Genomic DNA, 23497 nt, shown 5'->3' with positions numbered 1-23497 from the left:
AAACGTCGAGAAACAGTGACAATTGCAACATTGACAGGGAAAGGTGGCCTTTGAATCTAAGAAGCGTAATCAATCAACCAGTGATATTTATTGAGCCCTTACAGAGCACTGCACTAAGCGTTTGGGAAAGTAAAGTAGTAGCCTATAATGAGCTTATAGGCCAGAGGGAGAGACAGACATTAATATGAATAAAGAATAATAATGATTCTGATATTTAAGTGCTTAATATATGCTAGGCACTCTACTAAGTGATGGGGTAGAAACAAGGAAATTGGGTTGGACACAGTCCCTGTCCCTCATGGGCTTCCCAGTCTTAATCAGAAGTTTATAATTTATAATTTAAAGAAGTGCTGTGCCGTTGGGAGTGAGACAAATATCAAAAACGATACGATCACTGGTACTTACTGTCAGAATGATTCTTAATCATCAGATAGTCTTTTTAGTCACATACCAAAGTGTTTATCATCCTCAGGTACATTAACTTCAATTATGAAGCACAATGAACCTGGTGCATGTTGCTAGTGATATGTGGCACTCAGCAGCAGAAAATTATAATGGCAGTAGCCACATGACTAGATAAATACATATCTCAGGGCAATACCTCTCCGTAAAAGTCATACTTTTCTTCAAATATTTAAAAGAAGAAATTAGAAAAAAATGACCGCTGTACAATGGGAAGGTTGAGTAAACAGAAACTTTTATCCCATAAGGTTTTGAGATTTGTTGCATGTCATAATGGTTTGACATTCGGAATCCTTCCAAAAATGTGCCATGAATACTGAGGTTAACTTGCAAAGTAATTCTGTCCTGTAAAATATAGCACTAAAACAACAGTTGTTTTACATGTCAAGAAAATTATTGCTGCCTGGTAGGGAAATGGTAAAATTGTCCTCCCTACATACTTAGCAAATGTTCCTCAGCCAAACTTCAGGAGAACTCTGGTTCACATTCTCTTTGGAAATTTGACTACAATTCATTAGGTCATACCCTGGAATGGTTTCCTCAAGAGGAAGATTTAGAAAAAAAAAGAGTGGAGGTAGGAAATTAGAGTAACTCGACACCACAAAGCAGAAAATCATTTTGGATCAATGTCAAACTATAGGGAGGATTTATAGTACTGAGAGTGCAACAAATATTGAAAGAAAATATTCACCTTAGAAGGGACCACAAGGAAGATGAGGAACTCAAGAGGAATTGGAAATCTTAAAACACAGAATTAATTTAATGCTTATGGGCTCTATTCCCAAACTAAATATTTTTGATTCATTCATTTTTAGGTGAAAAATCTTCAATCCCAAGGTACAGTCTCAAAACAGAAGTAAAAATGTCCATCTATTCTTAGGCTGAAGGTATCAAAATGTGACAGCAGCGGCAGTTAAAATTATGAGTAATTTCAAATAATAGAGAGATGTGCAGGTCACTTAACTTCTCTGAGCCTCAGTTACCTCATCTATAAAATGGAATTTAATTGTGAGCCCCATGTGGGACCTGGACTGTGTCCAACCTGGTTAGCTTGTATCTACCCCAGCGCTTAGAACGGTGCTTGGCAAAGAGGAAGTACTTAACAAATACCATTAAAAAGAGACAAACCAAACTAAAACAGTGAGGTCACAGGCCTAACTGAGGTCAGCCCCCACCAGAACCATTGGAAACACCACTGGAAACACTCTGGGAAGAAGCTCCACTCCTCCAAATCCCACAAGGGAGGAGACAGGTTTTCTTGAGGGCAGAGTGAAGGAGAGTCAGGGAATTGGAACTTCCTGTTGTTTGTGAGGTGTGCTGCCTGCCTGTTCCTCTGAAACCCAGCCGGCGGAGAGCTACAAGTCCTGCCTGGGATAAAAATGAAGTTCGAGAGGATGATTTTGGTTATGATCGCAGACTAAATCCTATTTCTCATCCTTTTTGGCAAGCAAAGCTCTCAGGCACATGCCATCTGACTTATATTAATCCATTTCTGAGCTTGGTTCTGAAAGTGACTTTAAATATTATCTTGAAAACTGTGACTTTAACATTTCCTGTTGTGCTTTCTCCCCATTTGTGTTGATAATTCAATCCTGATTTTGATCACTGTACTGTTTAGGAGTCTGAAAGAGTGGTATTTGTTAAGCGATTACCATGTACCAGATACTGTACTACGAGCTGGGGTGGATACAAATAAATCTGGTTGATCAAAGTTCCTGTCCCACTTTAATTCCCATTTTACAGATGAGGCAACTGAAGCACAGAGAAGCTAAGTGCTTGCCCGAGGTCATGCAGCTGACAAGTGGCAAAGCTGGAATTCAAACCCAGGTCCTTCTGACTCCAAGGTCCACACTCTATCCACTAGACCATGCTGCTACTCTCTGGTTGCCTGGGCCTAGAAAGCCCTAGTAATTAGGACCCAAATGGACCTTTCCAATTCTGAATCATCCTTTAGTAGCACTAAATATAAGATGGCTGACTTTGAAGCTTGTTTGTAGTTAGGCAGAAAATATTATTTTTGAGAACTATGACTAGTATTTCTTGATGTGCTTTCCCCATTTGTATTGCTAAATAAATTCCAATTTTGATCATTGTACTGGTTGGGAGTCTGATTCAGCCATGGTTGTTGAGGCCTAGAAACACCTAACATTTGGGTCCCAGAAAGACTATTCCAATTCCAAATCATCCTTTAGTAGCCCTAAATACAAAATGGCTGACTTTGATACTTGTCTGTGGTTAGGTAGTAAAGTGACCCCCAATTTCAATCTCATGAGGAAAAAGCCTTGAGGGAAAATAATTTTTTTTTTTAAATGGTACTTATTAAGTTCCTGCTATGTGCTAGACTGGAGTATTGTCATCACTGGTATTTACTGAATGCTTACAATGTGCAGAGCACTGTACTAAGTGCTTGGGAGTGTACAATATTATAGAGTTGGCAGACGTTCTCTACCCACAATGACCTTACAGCCTAGAGGGGGAGACAGAGATAAATGTAAATAATTCATAATATACATTTTAAAAAAGGACATAAGTGCTATGGGGTTGAGAGGAGTAGATATCAAATGCCCAAAGGTCAGAGAGTCAAGTGGAGTGGATAAAAGGTGATCAGGTTGAACACAGTCCCTGTCCCTCTTGGGCCTTGCAGTCTAAGTAGGAGGGAGAAGGAATTAATCTCCATTTTATAGATAAGATAAATGACAAACAGAGAAGCAAAGTAACTTGCCCAAGATCACACAGCAGACTAGTGGAGAAACCGGGATTAGAACCCAAGTCCTCTGACTCCTAGGTCCATGCTCTTTTCAGAATGGCGTAGTGGATACAGCGCCGGCCTGGGAATCAGAAGGCTGTGGTTTCTAATCTCAGCGCCACCACTTGTCTGCTGTGTGACCTTGGGTAAGGTACTTAACTTCTCTGGGTCTCAGTTACCTCACCTGTAAAACGGGGATTGAGACTGCGAGCCCCACGTGGGACAGGGACTCTGTCCAACCCGATTTGCTTGTATCCCCCCCAGTGTTCAGTACAGAGCCTGGCACACAGTAAGCACTTCACAGATACCACAACTATTATTTCCACTAGGCTACGCTGTTTCCATAGTTGTCTCTCAGTAAATGCTAAATAAGGATTACGTTCTGTCTGCACTTTCTTTTCGCATCTGTGACAAAAATCATTTAACTTCAAATAAACTTTCAGCACACCAACTGATTATTAAAATTCTGGTAACCCCTTATACTTCTTAACAACTAAAGAGCTGTAAAGATATTAATGAAAAACACTTACTCCAAACAATGTGAATAACTTTGGAAGCAGCTAAAAGGAAGTCTGCTAAAAATATTTATGACTTTACACATTTAAGAAGGCTTTTCAATAATGGGAAACACTGCATATAGAACATCAATGTACTCTCTATCAACTGTAAGATAATGAAATAATACGTCAACTTAAAACGTGAACAATACATCTACATGATGTTAGACAGATATAAGGCGAAAATTTCTAATTGGCACCTTTGTTAGGTTATTTTCCATAATGCTACTTAATTAAGATGTATCGATGATTGAAAATTACGGGCAGATATTTAAGAAGCAGACTTATCAATATTTATCAGACTTATCAATATTTATTTTTGTCATTCTATATTAAAAATCCAGTGAACTAAGCATTATGCAGAACATAAACAGGAATTTACAACTTAAGGAACTTTCCGAACCATTAGTCCAGAAGCATCTGTTCATGTCTCGTAAAAGAACTAGGAAACGCTGGAAGAGTTTATAGCATTTTCAAAAGTGCGTATACTAAATCAATATCAGGCTTTAATTTACTCAAACCAACACTAAACTTTAATCTCAGTTTATAAGGTGCAGAATTGGAATTGATGTTGAACTAAGCTAAATGAGTCCACTAGCCACAATGAAAATCTGATACCAGAATTGGGAATTATTTTTATCATACATGAGTAAACATTAGAGTGGAAAATAATCTTGCTTTTATCCCGTTCTGCCACAAGGTGGGAACATGGTGTCTGTAGACCTAAATGATAATTTCTTTGCCCTCAAAGGTACCCTCACTTCTATAGCACGTTTTCCTCGCTTGATCTGTACAGACCCCTATAAGAAATTACAGAATGCTCTTCCTACAACATGAGTCGGAGTGGATAGGATACAATTTCAATCAATACAAGTAGAGATTTGGTGTTGTGAAAATGGAGTGTCCACCTGAGCCGTTATTCGTTACGGGCCACTGCCTCGCTTCTCAGCCTCTCCCTCAGCCACACTCTGCCTTTGTGTTGCTTTGGTTTCCGCAACCTTAACGTGCTGCATTTAATGTAATCAAATTACATTTACGGAATTTATGATAAAAGAGCGTTTAATACCTAACAATGGGCTGTAAGCTCAAAAAATATCAGTCACAGTAGATCTGATGGATGTGGGGCACTTTGCTAGAGAATGACACATTACTAATAATATCAACAGTCCTCTGCTAGGTGAGGCATTCAAAAACAATAAAAGAGATGAAGAATCTGGATGCGCTCTGAACAAGGACTTGGATCACCTGAACCCTAATGATCCCTATTAAATCAGTGGTATTTTTGACAACGTTTCACTGTCGCAAAGTTCTTCAGATCACCTCCTACTAAAGCCCAGCCTGCACACTTCGCTCCTCTAGCACCAGTTTACCTACCGTACCCCGATACCATCGATCTCGCCACAAAACCCTTTCCCAAGTCCTCGCCACAGGCTGGAACTCCTTCCCCCTTCATATAAGCTAGACTCTTCCCCCCTACAAATCATTATTAAGGTCACCTTCCAAGATGTCTTCCCAGATCAAGCTCTCTTTTCCTTGCATCCCTCTCTCTTGTGCTTTGTCTATGCTCTTGGATCTGTGAATTTTGGATCTTTGATATTCACCCCACCCTCAACCACACAGCACCTAAGTACATATCTTTAAATTATATATTGCAAATTACTTACTAATATCGCTGCCTCTCTCCACTTCTTGACTGCAAGCTCACTGTTTGCAGGGAACATGTCGGCTAACCCTGTGAAAGTGTACTTTCCCAAAATGCTTAGGACAGTGGTCTCCATAAAGTAAGCACTCAATAAATACTTTTAATTGATGGTACAGCAGAACAGGATGTACCATCAAGCTGGTGAGTTAAAGGAAAATGCTGGAAGTGTGTGACAAGCCTGACAGACTATCAAGGAGTTCAGGATGGATTTCTGGTCTAAAGAGAGAACAAGATCTCACGTAGGGTGTAATAGTTATTATTCATTTGGAAAGCCATAGTCTCATGCCTTTTCTGGACTCATTCTCACTCAGAAAGGTGGAACTCTTGGGTATTGCAACTAAACTCTGTCTGCAAGGAGAGATATACTGGATAGAGGAGAATGTGAATATACAGCATAAATCTAATTCAAAATTTAAGTTAAAAAATGCTTGAATTTAGTAAAGGTTGAGAAAGAGAAGGGAAGGGGAGGGGAGGAAAGAAAGGAGAAAACAGGGGGAAATCCCATTTGGTAGTTAATGAAGATAAAAATGAGGGAATGATTGACGGTCATATTTCGTCACTATGGCTAGCAAATATTTTGAAACACTGAACACAAGGTAGGTGAAAATATATTTCTACTTCAAAATACAAGTTTCTCAAATATAGGTTCAATGAGAGAACCTACTCAATCAGAAAAGCAGCATAGCTTAGTGGATAAATCATGGGTCTGGGAGTCAGAAGGTCATGGGTTCTAATAACGGCTCTGCCACTTGTTTGGTGTGTGACCTTGCACAAGTCACTTCACTTCTCTGGACCTCAGTTCCCTCATCTGTAAAGGGGATTAAGAGTGCGAGCCTTATGTAGGATAGAGACTGTATTCAACCCAATTCACTTGCATCTATCCCAGAGCTTAAAACAGTGCTTGGCACATTGTAAGTGCTTAACAAGTACCGTAATAATAATGAGTGATTATTATTAATATTTTAGAACAATAAATTAAATACGAGCGATGATTTTTCAGTCTTTGAATTGGTTTCTACTGTCCAGATTACTAACAAGAAAGATCCTGGAATCATTCTAACCTATTCACTAAGAACTTGAAGCTTATGAAACACCAGATCAATATAATTTGAGTGACATGAACAAAAGAGAATATTAAGTATGATTAAAGTGTTACACTGGTGTTCTGGACTCCTGGATATAGCTCTCTGATGAAACTCGGGAACATTTCTATCAACTCTGTCGTACTGTACTCTCCCAAGCACTTAGTACAGAGCTCTGCACACAGTAAGCTCTTAATAAATTTCGCTGAGGATCACGATGATGACGATCAACAATAACAAGCATTAGCTCCTTTTGAAATTTAGCTCTCAAAAAAGGGAATTATGCAAAAAGGTCCTGCTTATAATTAAAAAAACCCCTAAAACTAAAGGGTACGCTTTGAAAACTCTCAAACAGTATCCTTTGCTTAGACGCTATTTTGTATTCCTAGAGGATACCACCATCAAGTCTCTTCTTTGCCCGAGTGAGAAGGGTCTTATATAAATTTACTTGCCCTGTTTCATCTTTAGATTGTGATCTATTTTGGACATAGGAACTGTGATTTCTACATTGCCTGCTGCTCCCCACAAAAACAGTGTCGTACTCTCTGAAGTGCTTAATACAGTTTTCTGCACACAGACTGATTCATGCTATGGGATCAGTAAACATCTATTTTTAAGTGGCAGGTTATTTCGCTTGATTCAAATCAAACAGCTGAATTTATTGAGTGCCTATTGTGTACAGAACATTGTATGAAGCCCTTGGGAGGGGTATTTCCTGAGTTTCATCACAGTTTTAGTTCCCATTTTACAGATGAGGTAACTGAAGCACAAAGTTAAGTAACTTGTCCAAAGTCACAAAGACGAGTGACAGCGCTGCGATTAGAAACCAAGCCCTTCTGGCTCCCGTGCCCATACAATTTCCACTAGGCCACACTGCTTCTCAATTATTTAAAGCAAGAACTACTCATATTTAAAGCAAAAACTTAAAACCCAGGGACGGGGAGGAGGGAGACCTGTCCGGCAAGGCTGACCTGAGCATATGAGCCGCATTGAAGACCACATCAAACTCAGTGCTGTCCAGCTCAGCTGCTTTCTTTGCCATCTCTGCTGCTTCGATCAGGCGGGCTTCTTCGAGAAGAAATTGGCCTGTGAGGAAATAACATATTAGTTTAACCACAAACAATAATTAAATCTGCTTTAACAGTGAAGTCGATATTGGAAAAACAGATCATGGAATTAAAGGCAATTAGAAAGGCAATGTGGCCTCATGGATACAGCATGGGCCTGGAAGTCAGAAGGACTTGGGTTCCAATCCTGGCTCTGCCACTTGTCTGCTGGGTGACACTGGGCAAGACACTGCACTTCTCTAAACCTCAGTTACCTCATCTGTAAAATGGGCATAAAGACTCATGTAGGACATGGACTACCTTGGATCTGCCCCAGTTCTTAGAAGAGCGCCTGGCACATAGTAATTGCTTAACAAATACAAAACGAAACAAAAATACTTTTGGAATTTCTTCCATAACATTTCCAAGGTTTACTCCCTCTTCCTCTATATTCAAATGGCCATAATATTGGTCCAGGCACTTGTCATATCTCATCTCACTCCATGCTCTTCTCCCACTCCAATCCTGCTTGCACTCTTGGTTTCTAATAATAATAATAATGTTGGTATTCATTAAGCGCTTACTATGTGCCGAGCACTGTTCTAAGCGCTGGGGTAGATACAAGGTAATTAGTTGTCCCACATGAGGCTCACAGTCTTAATCCCCATTTTTCAGATGAGGGAACTGAGGCACCGAGAAGTTAAGTGATTTGCCCAAAGTCACACAGCTGACAAGTGGCGGATCTGGGATTAGAACCCATGACCTCTGACTCCTAAACCCGTGCTCTTTCCACTGAGCCACGCTGCTTCTCTAATTTCTTTACTTTCTACCAAGTTAACCTGCTCACCGTGCCTCGTTCTTATCTCTCCCAACACCAACCTCGGGTTAAGTCCTCTTCTGGGCCCGAAACTTGACAGACTACAGCTCTCCCTATTTTCAAAGCCCTTCAGAAATCCTACCTCTTCCAGGAAGCTTTCCCTAATTCTAAAATGAATCAATCAATGGTACTGATTGTACACATAATAAGAATAATAATAATTGTGGCATTTGTTAAGCGCTTATTCTGTGCCAAGCACTGTTCTAAGCACTGGGGTAGATAACAAGGTAATCAGGTTGGACACAGTCCCTATCTGTCTGTCTCCCCCGTTTAGACTGTGAGCCCCTCATTGGGCAGGGACTGTCTCTATCTGTTGCCCAATTGTACATTCCAAACGCTTAGTACAGTGCTCTGCACCTAGTAAGCGCTCAATACATACTATTGAATGAATGAACATGGGGCTCACAGTCTTAATCCCCATTTTACAGATGAGGTAAATGAGGCATAGAGAAGTGAAGTAGACATGCTGCAGACCTGGGATTAGAACCCACATCCTCTGACCTCTAGGCCCCTGCTCTTTCCCCTAGACTATGCTACTGGGTGCAGAGTGCTGTACTAAGCGCTTAGGAAAGTACATTACAACAGAATTGGTAGAGAAGATTCCTAGTTAGCTACAGGGGGATTTTAATTAATTTTATTTCCTCAACCTCCTATCTCCAAACTCCCACATCAGCACTTTAATGCCAATTAAGCACTCAAATACTCGCAGCACCAAACAGCTCATATGTACATACATTTATGTTCTATGACTTCCTCTTATCTGCAATTTAATATAGTGGCCTATCTCCCCCTAGATTGCATGCTCCTTGAAACCAGGGATTATTATTCTATTGCACACTCCTAGGAGTTGATTACAGAGCTTCCCACACAGTGGACACAGTGCTCTGCACATAGTAAGCACTCAATAAATACCAATGATCGATTAACATGTCATGTTAATTCTGCTTCTATCTTTTGCCGTAAATGGGAGTTTTTAAAAAAGATCATTTTTTGCCACTCTAGGCTTTACAGCCTATGTAAATAATCCTATCAAACATTTATAGTAAAACATCTATGCAAATTTCTCCCTACCAGGCTGAATTAATTCACATCCAGTAAGTTTTAGCAACATTAAAATGAGCACACATAAAGAAAAAAAACATAGTTAACACAGGGTCAGCACACACTTGCTTAGTTATTGCAGCACAAAGGGTTCAAATATCACGCACCGATCTCTAGAAATTTGTTTCAGCTCAATTTTCACTGACTGTCGATTACCCTCCCAATTAACATTTGCTCTTTGTGCTTAATTTAATCTTCTGGAATTTTCAAAAATGAATATCTCAAGCATTAAAGAGAGAAAATAAATATGGCTTGAATTACCACAGATGAAACTGTACATATGAGAGAACGACTTTGAGGGCATTTTGGAGACGGCAGGAGCCCCAACATATTGAAGAAAGGGTGGCAGAAACTGAATGGGGAAGGAGAGGCAGGGAGTGAGTGTGGAAAGGGAAACAGGGAGTGAGTGAGGAAGAAGAAGAGGCAAGTGAGTGAGAAAGGGAAGACAGAGAGGGAGGGAAGGGAAAAAAGGAGTGAATGCCGAAAGGGAGATGAAGTGAGTGGAAGGAGAGGTAGGGAGTGAGTGAGAGCAGGAAGGGAGAAAGGAAGTGAGAGCAGAAAGAGAGATTAGGATGTGAGTGTGGAAAGGCAGATAGTGAATGCGGAAAGGGAAATGGGAGTGAGGGAGAAAAGGGAGACAAGAAGTGAAGGTAAATTCTGCCTTCCAGGCTTAATGCTCACACATATGGACACAGACCCTGTCCTCCTCCACCACTCCGCAGTTCCCGCTTATAGCTGCAGCAAAGGAAATGTTTAACTTGCACCCCTGGTAGCTAGAAAGAGCTTTAAAATCAATTAGTCAGAAGCTCGAATTTTTTGTGACAGGCAATGGGGAACTCATTGTAGTTTTTGAGGAATGGAGTGATGGGTTCCCGTAGATATTGGGAACTATAAGAGTGGCAAAATAGGCTAGAGAGGAAAAGCTTGTACCTGATTTTCCTCCTATTTCTCTGACTGCTCCTTCTCAGTCTCTTTTTCAGGCTTCTCCTCCGCCTTCCACCCTCTGACAGTGGAGGTCCCTCAAGTCTTAGTTCTAGTTCCCCTTCTATTTTTCCATCTACACACATTCCCTTGGAGAACTCATTTGCCTCCATGGCTTCTACTACAATCTCTAGGTGGACGATTCCCAAATCCTCATCTCCAGTCCTGATTTTTCTCTTTTCTGCAGTCTAGCAGTTTCTCCTGCATTCAAGACATCTCTACCTGGAGGAACAGACACCTCAGACTTAACATGTCCATAACAGAACTCCTTCTTTTCCACACAAACACTGCCCTCCCTGTCTTTCCCTTTACCACAGACAATATCACTATCCTCCCTATCTCACAAGCCTGTAACCTTGCTGTCCTCGACTCATCTCTCTCATTCTACCCACATAGTCAGTGTGTCACCAAATCCTCACAGTTCTATCTTCACAATATTTCTAAAATCCGCCCTTTCCTTTCCATCCAAACAGACCTCTCTGCCTTCTGTCTCTCCTCACTCCAATTCATTCCACTGTACGGATTATTTGTCTGGAAAAAAAAATGTTCAGGCCATGTCTCCCAATCTTCGAGAGCTTCCATGGTAGCCCATCCATCTCCACACAAACAGAAACTCCTTACCATTGACTTTTAAAAATTCAATCATCTTGTCCCCCCCACCTCACCTCAGTGTCCTCCTTCTACAGCCCAGCCTACACACTTTACTCCTCTAGCACCAGCTTGCTTATCGTGTCCTGACCTTGCCTATCTCACCGCCGACGCCTTCCCACATCCTAGCCTGGAACTCCCTCCTCCTCCATATACGCCAGACCACCATTCTTCTCACCTTCAAAGCATGAGCACAAAAGCATAAAATTATGTTGACCTGGATTTTATCTTTTCAAGTGATATCTGTTAAGCACTTACTATGAACCAGGCCCTGTACTAAGTGCTGAGGTAGATACAGGACAATTCAGCTGGACAAGGTCCCTGTCCTACATAGGCTTACAGTCTTTATCCCCATTTTATAAATGAGGTACCTAAAGCACAGAAGTAAAGTGACTTGCCCAAGGTCACCCAACAAATGAAGGAGGAAGGATTATAACCCAGATGTTTCTGACTCTCATGCCCATGCTCTATCCACTAGCCAACTCTGCTTCTCTGCTCTAGCTACCAGACAGCTTTGCTTCCTTCTGACTATGAAAGGGAAAAGATCAGATAGAATTTCTTCACTTCTGACTCAAATAATCATCCCATGATGGAGCTCCCTAAGAATATTGGTGGATTTCTTCTAAAAGCCGAATATGCCTAGCATTTTTTCAAGCCCCGTTCAAATGCTTTCGTAAGACACAGTATAAAGGACTTGGTTTTCCTTTCAGCATATTTCTTGCACCTCTCGTGTTCGATCATTTATGCTATGCAGTGATCTGTTCTGAAGTCATATGGTGATTCGGGTAGTACAGAGTTGACCGTATTCTTTAGAAGCTTGTTCAGAAGGATACTGAATAGTCACTTGACAGCACTGAAAAGCAAAAAAAAGATTTTCCTGTGGCTTACATAGTCAGCCCTCTCTTACTTCTTTAAGAATGTGATTACTGTGTCATATTTCAAGTCTCTGGAATTTCTTCAGTGATCCATAAATTGTGTAAAAGCAATGTGAAAGAAGGAAATTTCCATCCCCAGCCCTCCCAAATCCCCTCCAGAATCTTCCCGGGACTGACTCTCTAGCACACAGTAAGGGACTGAGGAAAAATGACTTTCATCTCCTAACTTACTCTGGGGAAAGACAAATGTCCCAAGCCACATGGCAGTTAGAGATGTAGAAGGAGCATCTCTTAACCCCACACCAGCAAGGAGGGAGGAAGAAACTCCCATAATCCCTTTCCCAGTGTCCTGCTGACTGTGAGCCCCACATGGGACAACCTGATTATGTTGTATCTAACCCAGCGCTTAGAACAGTGCTTGGCACATAGTAAGTGTTTAACAAATACCATCATTATGATTATTATTATTCATAAACACAATGCAACATGGCTGCATTGAATGACTCATCAAGTTCCATGTTTCAGGAGGATTAAAATAATAGTTTGTTAAGCTTACTATTTGTCAAGCACTGCTGGGGTAGCTACAAAATATAATCAGGTCCCTCAAGGGGCTCAGAGTTTAAGGAGGAGGAAGAACATATATTGAATCCCCATTTTGCAGATAAGGGAAATGAGGTCCAGGGAAGTGAAGTGACTTCCCCAAGGTCGCCCAACACACAAGTGGCAGAGCTGGGATTAAAACCCTGGCCCTCTGACTGCCAGGTCTGTGTTTTTTCCACTAAACCGAGCCGCTTCTACGATTCCACTGTAGTAGCCATGGCGGGTGATCTAACATTTGAAAAATCACAGTGCCCTGGAACTTGTAAATCTCTAGTCAGGGTCACATATAGAGTTTCAGTAAACAGTGCTTCATCATGTGTAATTAGCTTAAAATAACACATTTAACAAAAATCCCATCCCTATTGCTGTATCTTGAGTCCACTTGCTGCTATTAATACTTTTCTGCAAATAATTGTTCTCTCTATCGATCCTAATCATTTCTGACTGCAAGAAAGACTCAGCGGTTGAAAAGAAGGTTTCTGAGAGAAAACAATCTGCTGTATTAATATGACAATTGGAGAAAGAGAGAGGACATTCCCAGAAGTACTAAAAGGAGAAATGGAAAGTGACAGCTCAAATTTTAGTACTTTTCAAAATGACTGATCGGAGAGTTATAATATCACTTTGGAGTGTTCTCCGACTGGACAACTTCAAGTACCTTAGTAGATTATTATAACACTTCAGAATGGCAAGTCCAGTGACAAGGAATCAATGTGCATTAATTCTTCACAGGCAATTGGATTTAAAATGCTGTCTCTAAGGAGGAAGTCCACGACAAATGGAACCGGCCTTAAGCTTACACTGCTTGGTAAAATGCTTTCTACCAAATCACTAAAATAGTTGGATGTGATTATCACTACAAAAATAATATAAAAAAAAGTAAACATCTGATTTTTTAAAAAAATCAGCTAAAAAATCTCTTAGCTCAATACCATGCTTTAACGTATTTATGGAAAGTGGTAGATATAAATTTTTAAATTACAAATGGAAACCAAATTCTGTGATAAAACTAAATGATTTAATTTGACAAATATATTCCCTAGTTCAAATAACATTACCTTACTTTTTTTTTTACAAATACTGTTTCCCTGTTTTCTAAATGATTAACTATTAAAAGATGAAGAATCTTACACCTAACAAAATAATTAAAATTAAAATTCCATCTTCTATTAAGAAAGCATCAGGTCCATTGGTTCCCAAGCTAACTTCCAAACTATCCCTGGCTTTCAACTCTCTTTCTATCAACCATTCATACCATTACCCATACCCAGAACATTCCTTCCCTTTAGATTTGTCAAACATCTCTCCCCAGATTCAAATCCCTTCTAAAATATCACCTCCACCAGGTGACATATATGTAGTTTTTTGGGTTTTTTAAAAATGATATTTGTTAAGCACTTATATATACCAGGCACTTTTCTAATCGCTGGGGTTGATACAAGCAAATTACAAGCAAATCAGTTTGGACACAGTCCATGTGCCACATGGGGTTCACCGTCTTAGTTCCCATTTGACGGGTGAAATAACTGAGAACCAGAAGTGAAGTGACTTGCCCAAGGTCACACAGCAGCCAAGCGGGAGAGCTGGGATTAGAACCCAGGTCCTCTAACTCTCAAGGCCATACTCTTTCCACTAGGCCACGCTGCTTCTCTTTTCTTGATACTAATACAACTTATACAACAAATTCATTAAACTATAATGAAAAAATGCAGTTTTTTTTACTAGAAACAAAAGAGGAAAACTGCCATGGATTCTCGGAAGGGACTTAAGAAAAGCAGCACTGAATATTCTCAAATGATTTACAAACTCAATGCAGCTTTTTTTGTTGTTGTTGATGCTTAAAATGCATTGTTCAATCCAAGCCAGTTCCAATTAGCTGGAATTCTATTTTATTCTCTAAATGTATTCAATAAAGATCTTTCAAGATAATCCTAGAACAGGAGTTTGTAATAGATTTCATTGTAGTATTTGTAAAGTGCCTATTATGTGACAAGCACTCTACTAAGCTTTCATTCATTCGTTCATATTTATTGAGCGCTCACTGCGTACAATTCGGCAACAGATAAGAGACAATCCCTGCCCAATAACGGGCTCACAGTCTAAAAGTTTTGGGATAGATGCAAAATAATCAGGTAGGTCACAGTCCCAGTCTGACACGCAGCTCAAAGTCTAAGTAGGAGGGTGAACAGCTTTTATTCAATCTTCATTTTACAGATAAGAAAATTGAAGAACAGAGAAGTTAAGTGACTTGCCCCAAATCACACAGCTGGCCAGTGGAAGAGTTGGGATTAGAGCCGACTGATTTTTCTGATTGGCTAGACTACTTCCCAACCAACAATATCTTCAATACTCATCTGAAAATATTTCCTCTAAATCCTCAGTATTGTCCAGCAATTCAATGGGATCCCCAATTTAAAACATAAGAAATTACATGAAAAGGTTAGTTTAAGCTTTCAAAATGAATAATTTAGAATGGATATACCTATGGATGACTTTCATAATTGGATTACATATTAAGTTATCACATTAAGTTACATAATTGAGAGTTCCTTTAATGCATGTAAATTTACAACTGGGAAGCAGAAGAATTTTAAGGAAAACTGAGCATAGGCCAGATTGTCTGATATTTTTAACTATTCTAGACAGCTCTAGTATTACAATCAGAAGTTTTTGCTTCATGAGGTTGAGGCTGGGGCCACCAAATTAGTTAGGATTAAAGGGAACAATTCTGTATTCGGCATAATCCAAGGAAGATATAGGATTAGAAACTCCATCCAGGATCCAGTTGATAGCTCTGTGAAGTCCCAAACAATTATGACCAAAACATTCCTAAACAGAATAATGGTCAAACTCGAGATTAAAATTGATATTACAAACAGAATAGAATAGAAACAGAAAATACAAAAAATAAGATTTAAAGAATATTTAGAGCCACTGGGGTTTAAAGCTGCAAATGTAATGCTTGAGTGCCTAATTACTAGGCACCCCCCATACTGAAGGCTAAACCACGTGGGCCCCCTAAGGCTTTGCTTGGAGGAAGTGGATGGAAGAGGATTTAGAGAGAAATAATGCCAAATTAGTTAACACTAGCTTCTTTTACCTCAGATACAGTTTAAGCAGAGAGAAATACGCTAACACCTGGAGTTCTTCTGTGTGGTCCTACCTAGGAGACGATGAGCGGTAGCCCAGAACAGCACGCCAGAGAAAACTAACAGGAGCTTCTTTCCCAGCTCCCTCTGGAGAAAACCTCACTTGGCTTACCGTGAAGAGAAGCGAAAGCCAAACTCCTCCCAAAATGTCCCAGGAGCTTCTGGGAGGCGTAGGTGAAACCAACCCCTTAACGTACAGGCTTTGTAGTGCTTTACTTGCGCTTTCTTCCCTGAAATTCTCCTGCCAGACCTTTTTGAAAGATCTTTGGCTTGGGCTGCGACCTTATGGTTTAACATCTAGTTAGTATGGAATCCATAGACGTGCTTATCTAAATCCCCAATACCACCCAAAAATGCTTGTGGTTTCGGGGTTAAGGTATTCCTTGAAGTATAGCAACAGTTTGCAAAATAATTGAAAATTTCACAGAAAAGAGGGGGAAGAAAGGATATAAAGGAAAATAGCGTGGCCTAGTAGAAAGAGCGGGGATCTGTGAGTCAGAGCACCCGGGTTCAAATACCGGCTCTGGCACTTGCCTGCTGCGTGACCCTGGGCAACTTAACTGCTTTATGCCTCAGTTTCTTCAACTGTAAAATGTAGATTCAAAACTAGTTATCCTTCCTATTTAACCTACGAGCCCCACGTGGGACAAGGACTGTGTCCAACCTGATTAATGATAGTTCCCCAGTGCTTAGAACAAAGTTTAAAATATAGTAACTGCTTAAAGAATACTATAATAATAATAATAGTGACATAATTATGTAGGTCAATACTTAGAACAGCACATATTAATCTACTTCATTAGTTAGGCCCACAGAAATTCCAATATGACCTTCAAGTGAAATGATGCCAACCAGTCAATGGTATTTACTAAATGCCTTCTGAATGCTAAGTGATCAATCGCTTGGAAGAGGACAACTGAAGGAAGATGTGTGTTTTCTGCCCTTAATGAATTTACCATTTAATAAGAAGGCAAGAGAAACAAAAATATATACGAATAGGGTGAGCAGGAGGAAGGATAAAGATATAGTGATAAATAGTTCAAATATTTCTGCATGAAGTCAGTGAATCAATAACTGAATGCACAAATATGTGCAAATATGTAAATAAAAAAATATAGATATGGGCAAATGCCGAGGTGGGTACTGGGATGTGGTAAATGAATTACAGAACGCTTCCTGGAGGAGTGGGATTGTGGGAGACCCCTGTAGATGGGTTGAGTTGCAGTCTAGTGGATTGGGAGGTGAGGGCAGAGATTTCCAGGCTGGGCAGTCCCCCTCTAGACTGTGAGTTCACTGAGGGCAGGGAATGTGTCTGTTTATTGTTATATTGCACTCTCCCAAGCGCTCAGTACAGTAAGCACACAGTAAGCACTCAAAAAATATGATTGGCTGACTGACAGCATGAGAGTGAGGAAGCAGAGAAAACCTGGGGAGGCAAAAGAGAGGCAGAGTAAGAAGGGAGCCAAGAGTCTAAGTAGAGGAGTAGTAGACTGTAAACTCCTTTAGGCCTGGGATTGTGTCTATCGTTCAATAATATTTACTGAGCGCTTACTATGTGCAGAGCACGGTACTAAGCACGTGGAATGTACAATTCGGCAACGGATAGAGACAATCCCTGCCCAATGATGGGCTCACAGTCTGCACTGTACTCTCCTGAGCGCTTAGTACAGTACTATGCACAATGGCTACTACTGACTGACTGCTTTATAGTGGGTGAGGAGAAGGATGATGGAGAACTCTGGTGGAGAACCTTGAAGTCATTAGTAAGGACTTTTAGTGTGAGGCAGTGTGAGATGGGTAGTCTGCAGTTGGATCTATGTCCTTGGGGCATTTGATTTTCTCCCTCCCCTCAATACCACAGCACGAATGTATGTACCTTTAAATTATATATTAAACTTTTTGTATATCAATGTATGTTTCCCCCTGTAAACTGTAAGCTTGACATGGACTGGGAATGTGCCTTCTAAATTAGAAGGCTTCCCCAAGGTAGCACAGAAGGCAAGTGGCAGAGCCAAATTTAGAAGAAATCAGATCAACTACTCTCCATTCCTGTGCACATTCAACTAGGCCACACGTATTCCTCCCAAGTGTCTTGAATTACTACTAGGGAATACACACAGGGAGAATTAGGCTCAGTATCACTTGTTAAACCATAATCCCCAAACACAAAAATGTACTATTATTTTTGACTTTTACAATTAAAGTTTACAAATATCGACGGTCCCCAAAAAGCAATTTTACAAGCACCCTTTGAACTACGCTAAACTCTAATTCAAAGAAACCAGCTACATTTAGAAGACTGGCACAGACAATTTGCTCTGATTTACCCGGTTAAGTAACTGTGTAATCCACATAATGAAAATCATCCATTCCTTATCTTAAAGAGCCTTCTTGGCTGTTAAGCATAATGCCTATTCACTTACTTCCACAATTAACTGGTGATCCTCATTCTTCTCTCACTACAATTAATTCCTCCTCTTTCTAGCGAGCTTCATCTCCAAGTCCATAAAATTTAAGAATTTCTACTTTCTCATCCTTACATTTTTTACTCCTATCACCACTCCAAAAATGATTGTTTTATTCTTCCGTGTTCCAGTAGTCAATTTTCCTTCTACTTTTTTTTTTTTAATTTACCCACTTGTAAGAGTCCGTTTATTCTTGTATCTGCACTTGTGCTGCACAACTTTCTACACTTGAAACCTATCAAAGTCAAGTATAAAGAAAAAGATTTCTTACTATTACTCATCGTGGCTGAGTTTGCTTGGAGCAAATGTACTTGGAGAGATTATTTTTCCAGTGGGAAGGGAAAAAAAGGCAACAATCTTTTCAGGTTAATCTGACCGTTGGCACTAAACCCTTATTTTTGAGAGAAGTGCCATGAAGGCAGAAGTAACATTCTGTGGGAACACGAACAACTAATCCCACCCCCAAACCACAAAACTGACCCATATATCTGACTGAAAAGTGGAATTTTAAGACTTTTGTGCCCTTAGTGCCCAAGGAGTAGAAATATCAAGACTCCGGCACCCTGAACATTTGGAAGGAATAAGGGGGGACAGATAGAGGGCCGGGGGGGAACTCTGGATCTGAATGAATCCCTACAACAATCCCACTCAGAATGATGGCCGGCAACTAGAGTTTAATCAAAGTACAATGGAAAAGAATGTGATAGGGGATTCAAAAGACGCGTCATAGACTGAGATTTAAAACTATGAGTGGAGAGATTGATAGATGTACAAGGCTCCTTAGCATACCTTGAGGCCTAGCCCTAAGAGAGCTTGTGCAGTTTTGCCTGGAAAAGGGATGGACTCCTAAATTCTAAAAGTACAGTGTTATATCCTTTGTCTGTTTTTCTATGAGGACTGGCTAATCAGAGAGAGAAAGCTCACCACACTTTCATCCTTAAGTCAGATCGGGTGTCAACAGAGAGGGGCATCTCCTCCTTCCGGGAGGGTCCAAAACACTCACAAGCAGGGAGAGGTCTGGAATCTCAGCAATTACTAATGGAGGCTTAGCTTCACCCTAGAAGTGGGTGTAATTTCCCTCCCTAGCAAAGAAGAAAAAAATCCTCCTAAAAAGCTCCAATGGCTGCTGGGAAAAGTAGGCAATAAGTCCCATGAATTTTTTTCCTTCTCTGCAATTCCTTTGCCACCTTTCAACCAGATCTCACTGGAGAGTTTAAAGGTACATAAATCTTAGGCAGGGACTGACCGCTCTCCAGACTTCTAGCAGAAATGTCACTAGAGGGCCGTGTCTTGTGAACTAAACTCAAGGGCAATAACAAAATACTACTGTCCAGATATGGGACATATCTACTGGCCAGCTCTTGTCCTTCATAGGGCTCACAGTCTAAGAAGGAAAGAGAACAGGTATTTAATCTTCATTTTACAGATGAAAGATTTGGGACACAGAGAAGTTAAGTAACTTGCTCATGGTCACGTAGAATGCAAATAATAAAGTCAGAATCATAATCCAGATCCCCTGACTCTCAGACCTGGTCTCTTTCCACTAGGTCACACTTCTTGTGAAGTGAAACTGTTCCCTCTCCACAGTTGGCATCTCTATTTCCTTCATATTTCTTCTACGTGATCTAGTTGAAAGAGCATGGAGCTGAGAATCGGGAAGCTTGAATCTGAATCTCAGTTCTGACTCCTGAAAATCCTTGTGCAAATCACTTAATCTCTCTGGGCTTCAGTTCCCAATCTGTAAAATGGGGATAAGATTAGATTGCAAATACCGTGTAGAATGAGGGATGTGTCGGATCTCCTAAACCGGCATCTACTCCGGCATTTACTACATAGCGAATTCATAATTAATGCCAAAATTAACAGGGATTTCAATCTTCCCCTTTGATGAAACTCATCATAATCCACTTAAAAATCTTTCCTTTCTTGGTCTTTCCCTCTTCAACCTCATTATTTTCAACTGTTTACAAATCTGTTTACAAATTTTATTACTGTTGTTTCGGTGATCATCATTATTCTGTCCCCTATTCAGCACATTAAATTAGATAAGATCAGTGTCCAGTCAGCCCTGATAACTATCAGTTTTCAGTTACAGTAATATTGAATGCTTAACTGCATCTCCCTCTGGGCTTTTACTCTAGGGTTTCAGGTTTTAATATTAAAATATTTGGGGACATATCCAATATGAAATACACTGAATAATTCAAAACGTAATGGTTTTGGATTTCATAGACGTTGATTTTAGTAAATAGGCTTTAACTGAGTTAATACAATTGGTCTGCACACTAAAACTGTTGAGGCTATGGCGATTACACATGTAAGAGTGATTGACAGGCCCTCAACACTCCAAACCTTCGCACGGTGCCACAAGGGTTGTACATTAAGCCACATAATTTTGGCAGGAACAGACTATGTTCTTCAGGATTAAAATAATTATTTCCACATATTTCTTCAGAAGCCTGTCTATAAAGCCATTTTCCCTTCTCGTCAAAATACCAATGGTATTTAGGCCTTGAGAATTAAAGTTATTATTGCTACTCTTACATGAGATTGAAAATACCATGCTGCAGTTCAAACAGGTTAAAGTAGTTCAGAGGAGTGTGAAAAATATTCCTACTGATGGAGTTCAAGGGCTGGAAGTTACCCAGATTTTAGGCGGATGCCTTTTTCAGGGACTTAATTTAAACCTGATGATCTATATGCTTTCCACTAGGAAAATACTGTTCTCTAATTTTTTTTTTCCTCAACCAAATTTCTGAGGTTTCCCATAAAAGTAGACAGCTGAACCTTTCTTTTAACAGTATTCCCAGGCCTGAATTACAAGGCATGTTTCTGTAGCTTCATTCAAATATGATGACTTTTCCCAAATCACCTGTCAGCCTTACTTCATATTTTTTGCAAAATTTTATACCTTGAATTAACACTGTTTCCTCTTTTGTGGCATTCCTAGACCTGTGATTTTATGTTCCTAGTGTTAATGGTGGAAACTTTTAGACCCTGATTCTCAGGCACTCCCCTTACTATGCTGTCAGTCTGCCACATATTAAGGGCTGTTGTACACATAACCGATGCTGTTGTGGCTAAAATAATCAATCTCAGAATTTGAGGGTCAGCCATGAAGAGCCTGAAGCTTAAAGAGCTATTATCCTGAAGAAAAAAAACAGCGGTGGGTGTTGGGAGCAACCAAAATAGAAGGGTCAGTGTAAGGGGTATGAGACAGGGGCGCAGCGTGGCCTAGTGGAAAGAGTACGTGCCTGGGAGTCGGAGGACCTGGGTTCTAATCCTGATTCTGTCTCTTGTCTGCTGTGTGACTTGAGCAAGTCATTTCACTTCTCTTTGTCTCAGTTCCTCATCTGTAAAATGAAGATTGAGACTGTGAGCTCCTTGTGGGACAGGGACTGGATCCAACTCCATTATCTTGTATCTACCTCAGTGCTTAGTATAGTGCCTGCTACACAGTAAGTGCTTAGCAATTATCACAATTATTATTATTTACACAAGAGGTGTTTGATAGGATTATGGATGTGCTAGGGAAGCCAGTCTGACCTACCTTCACCTCCTTGAAATGTTGACTTCCAAACAGCCAATTCATTCAATAGCATTTATTCAGCGCTTACTATGTGCAAAGCACTGTTGAGCCCTGTCCTCTAACTGGTTCCTGAGAATGGGATTGGAATTGTTTTATCCATTTGCTAATCATGAAGCAAGCAGAGGAGGCAATGTCTGCTATTAACTCCAGTTTATCTGAAGCGGGGAGAAGAAGACTTTGTCTGGTGGGCGGCTAGGAAGAGATAAAAGCCTAGGAGGGTGATCGTCCATTGTCTTTCAAACTGTCCCCTCCCATTTCTACAGTGTTTTCAGTTGTGTTCAATCTTTCATGACTGGATCAGATGCAACCAGTATGGGTAGCATGGGCATTGGTAGAATCGAAGTCTAAACAAGCCGATAAATTATAATGTTGGTATTTGTTAAGCGCTTACTATGTGCACTGCACTGTTCTAAGTGCTGGGGTAGATACAGGGTAATCAGGTTGTCCCACGAGAGGCTCACAGTTAATCCCCATTTTACAGCTGAGGTAACTGAGGCACAGAGAAGTGAAGTGACTCGCCCACAGTCACACAGCTGACAAGTGGCAGAGTCGGAAATCGAACCCATGACCTCTGACTCCGAAGCCCAGGATCTTTCCACTGAGCCACGCTGCTTCCCAATTGTCAATAAATTGTCAATAAATGTCAAATATTTGAACGGGGGGGGGGGGGTGCTTAATTGAGCCAGAAGAAACATTCCCCTCTAGTGGGGAGTTTTGAATTCAACTCACATGTCCATTTCCCCCCTCTAGACTATAAACTCATTTTGGGCAGGAAATGTGTCTGCTAATTCTGGTCTATTGTAATCTTCCTACTCCCCCAAACATTTAGTACAGTGCTCTGCACATAGTAAGCACTCAGTAGATACTATCAATTGATTGATCACCTGGAAAGGAGTGAAGGTGGGGTGAGTGGAGGGAATTGTGCTCTTCTACCATTTTCCAAAAGTTCCAGTGAGGATTCTGCCTCTGCTGACAAAAATAATTTACTCCACAGGGGTTGGAAAGCTGGGCTGGGGGGTGGGATGGAGAAAAATTCTAATCCCCAATGAATGGGCTCCTTTTGATTATGTCTTTCATATCTCTCTGAAGGGAGAGTCAAATCATCAGATTTTTACTGAGCTTCCATTGTGTGTGAAGTATTTTTCTGGCTGCTCATGGGGATGGCTACAAAGTGTAACATCCCACTTAATCACTATCAATTCAAATCATCCATTTTTTTCAAATCTGTTCATTAGTTTGACCATCCACTCTCATGCCTGAACTGGATTTCTATTTTAAGCCAACTTTAGCTTCTACAAATAGATTTGTTCTTACAATGTGATAAAATGGGAGGAAAAAAGCATTAAAATGCTTTCATTTTAACGGAAAAAGATGTCTAAAAAACTTAACTTTAATCATAACTATTGAGGATATACAGCAGAAAATGGGAACGAAATTAAGACCATTTTTCTGTCTTGATTATTTGATCTGACGTTAAGCTTTCTGTCAGTTGAGGCAATAAATGACTTCTGGCACCAGCTGTCTTTCACACAGTACTCAGCAGGCTCAACATTCCCTTACTTTATTAAAAAGTCAGTTGCTCAGCTTTAAACAGAGTCGACTAGGTAATCTGCTAGG

The 23497-nt window shown here is 40.3% G+C and overlaps 1 protein-coding gene across 1 annotated transcript in view; it reads right to left on the bottom strand.

The window, feature by feature from the left end:
• TMTC2 (transmembrane O-mannosyltransferase targeting cadherins 2) overlaps window positions 1–23497 on the bottom strand; it is a 342425-nt gene that overhangs the window by 27195 nt on the left and 291733 nt on the right. The window contains exon 10 of the mRNA XM_029078947.2: window positions 7521–7635. Within this exon, the coding sequence (XP_028934780.1) occupies window positions 7521–7635 (115 nt within the window). The remainder of the gene's footprint in view (window positions 1–7520; window positions 7636–23497) is intronic.

This window comes from Ornithorhynchus anatinus, chromosome 14 (genome assembly GCF_004115215.2).
Source record: "Ornithorhynchus anatinus isolate Pmale09 chromosome 14, mOrnAna1.pri.v4, whole genome shotgun sequence".
NCBI classification, from domain to species: domain Eukaryota; kingdom Metazoa; phylum Chordata; class Mammalia; order Monotremata; family Ornithorhynchidae; genus Ornithorhynchus; species Ornithorhynchus anatinus.
The sequence above is the reverse complement of the archived record's forward strand: the minus strand, read 5'-3'. Positions and strand labels throughout refer to the sequence as shown.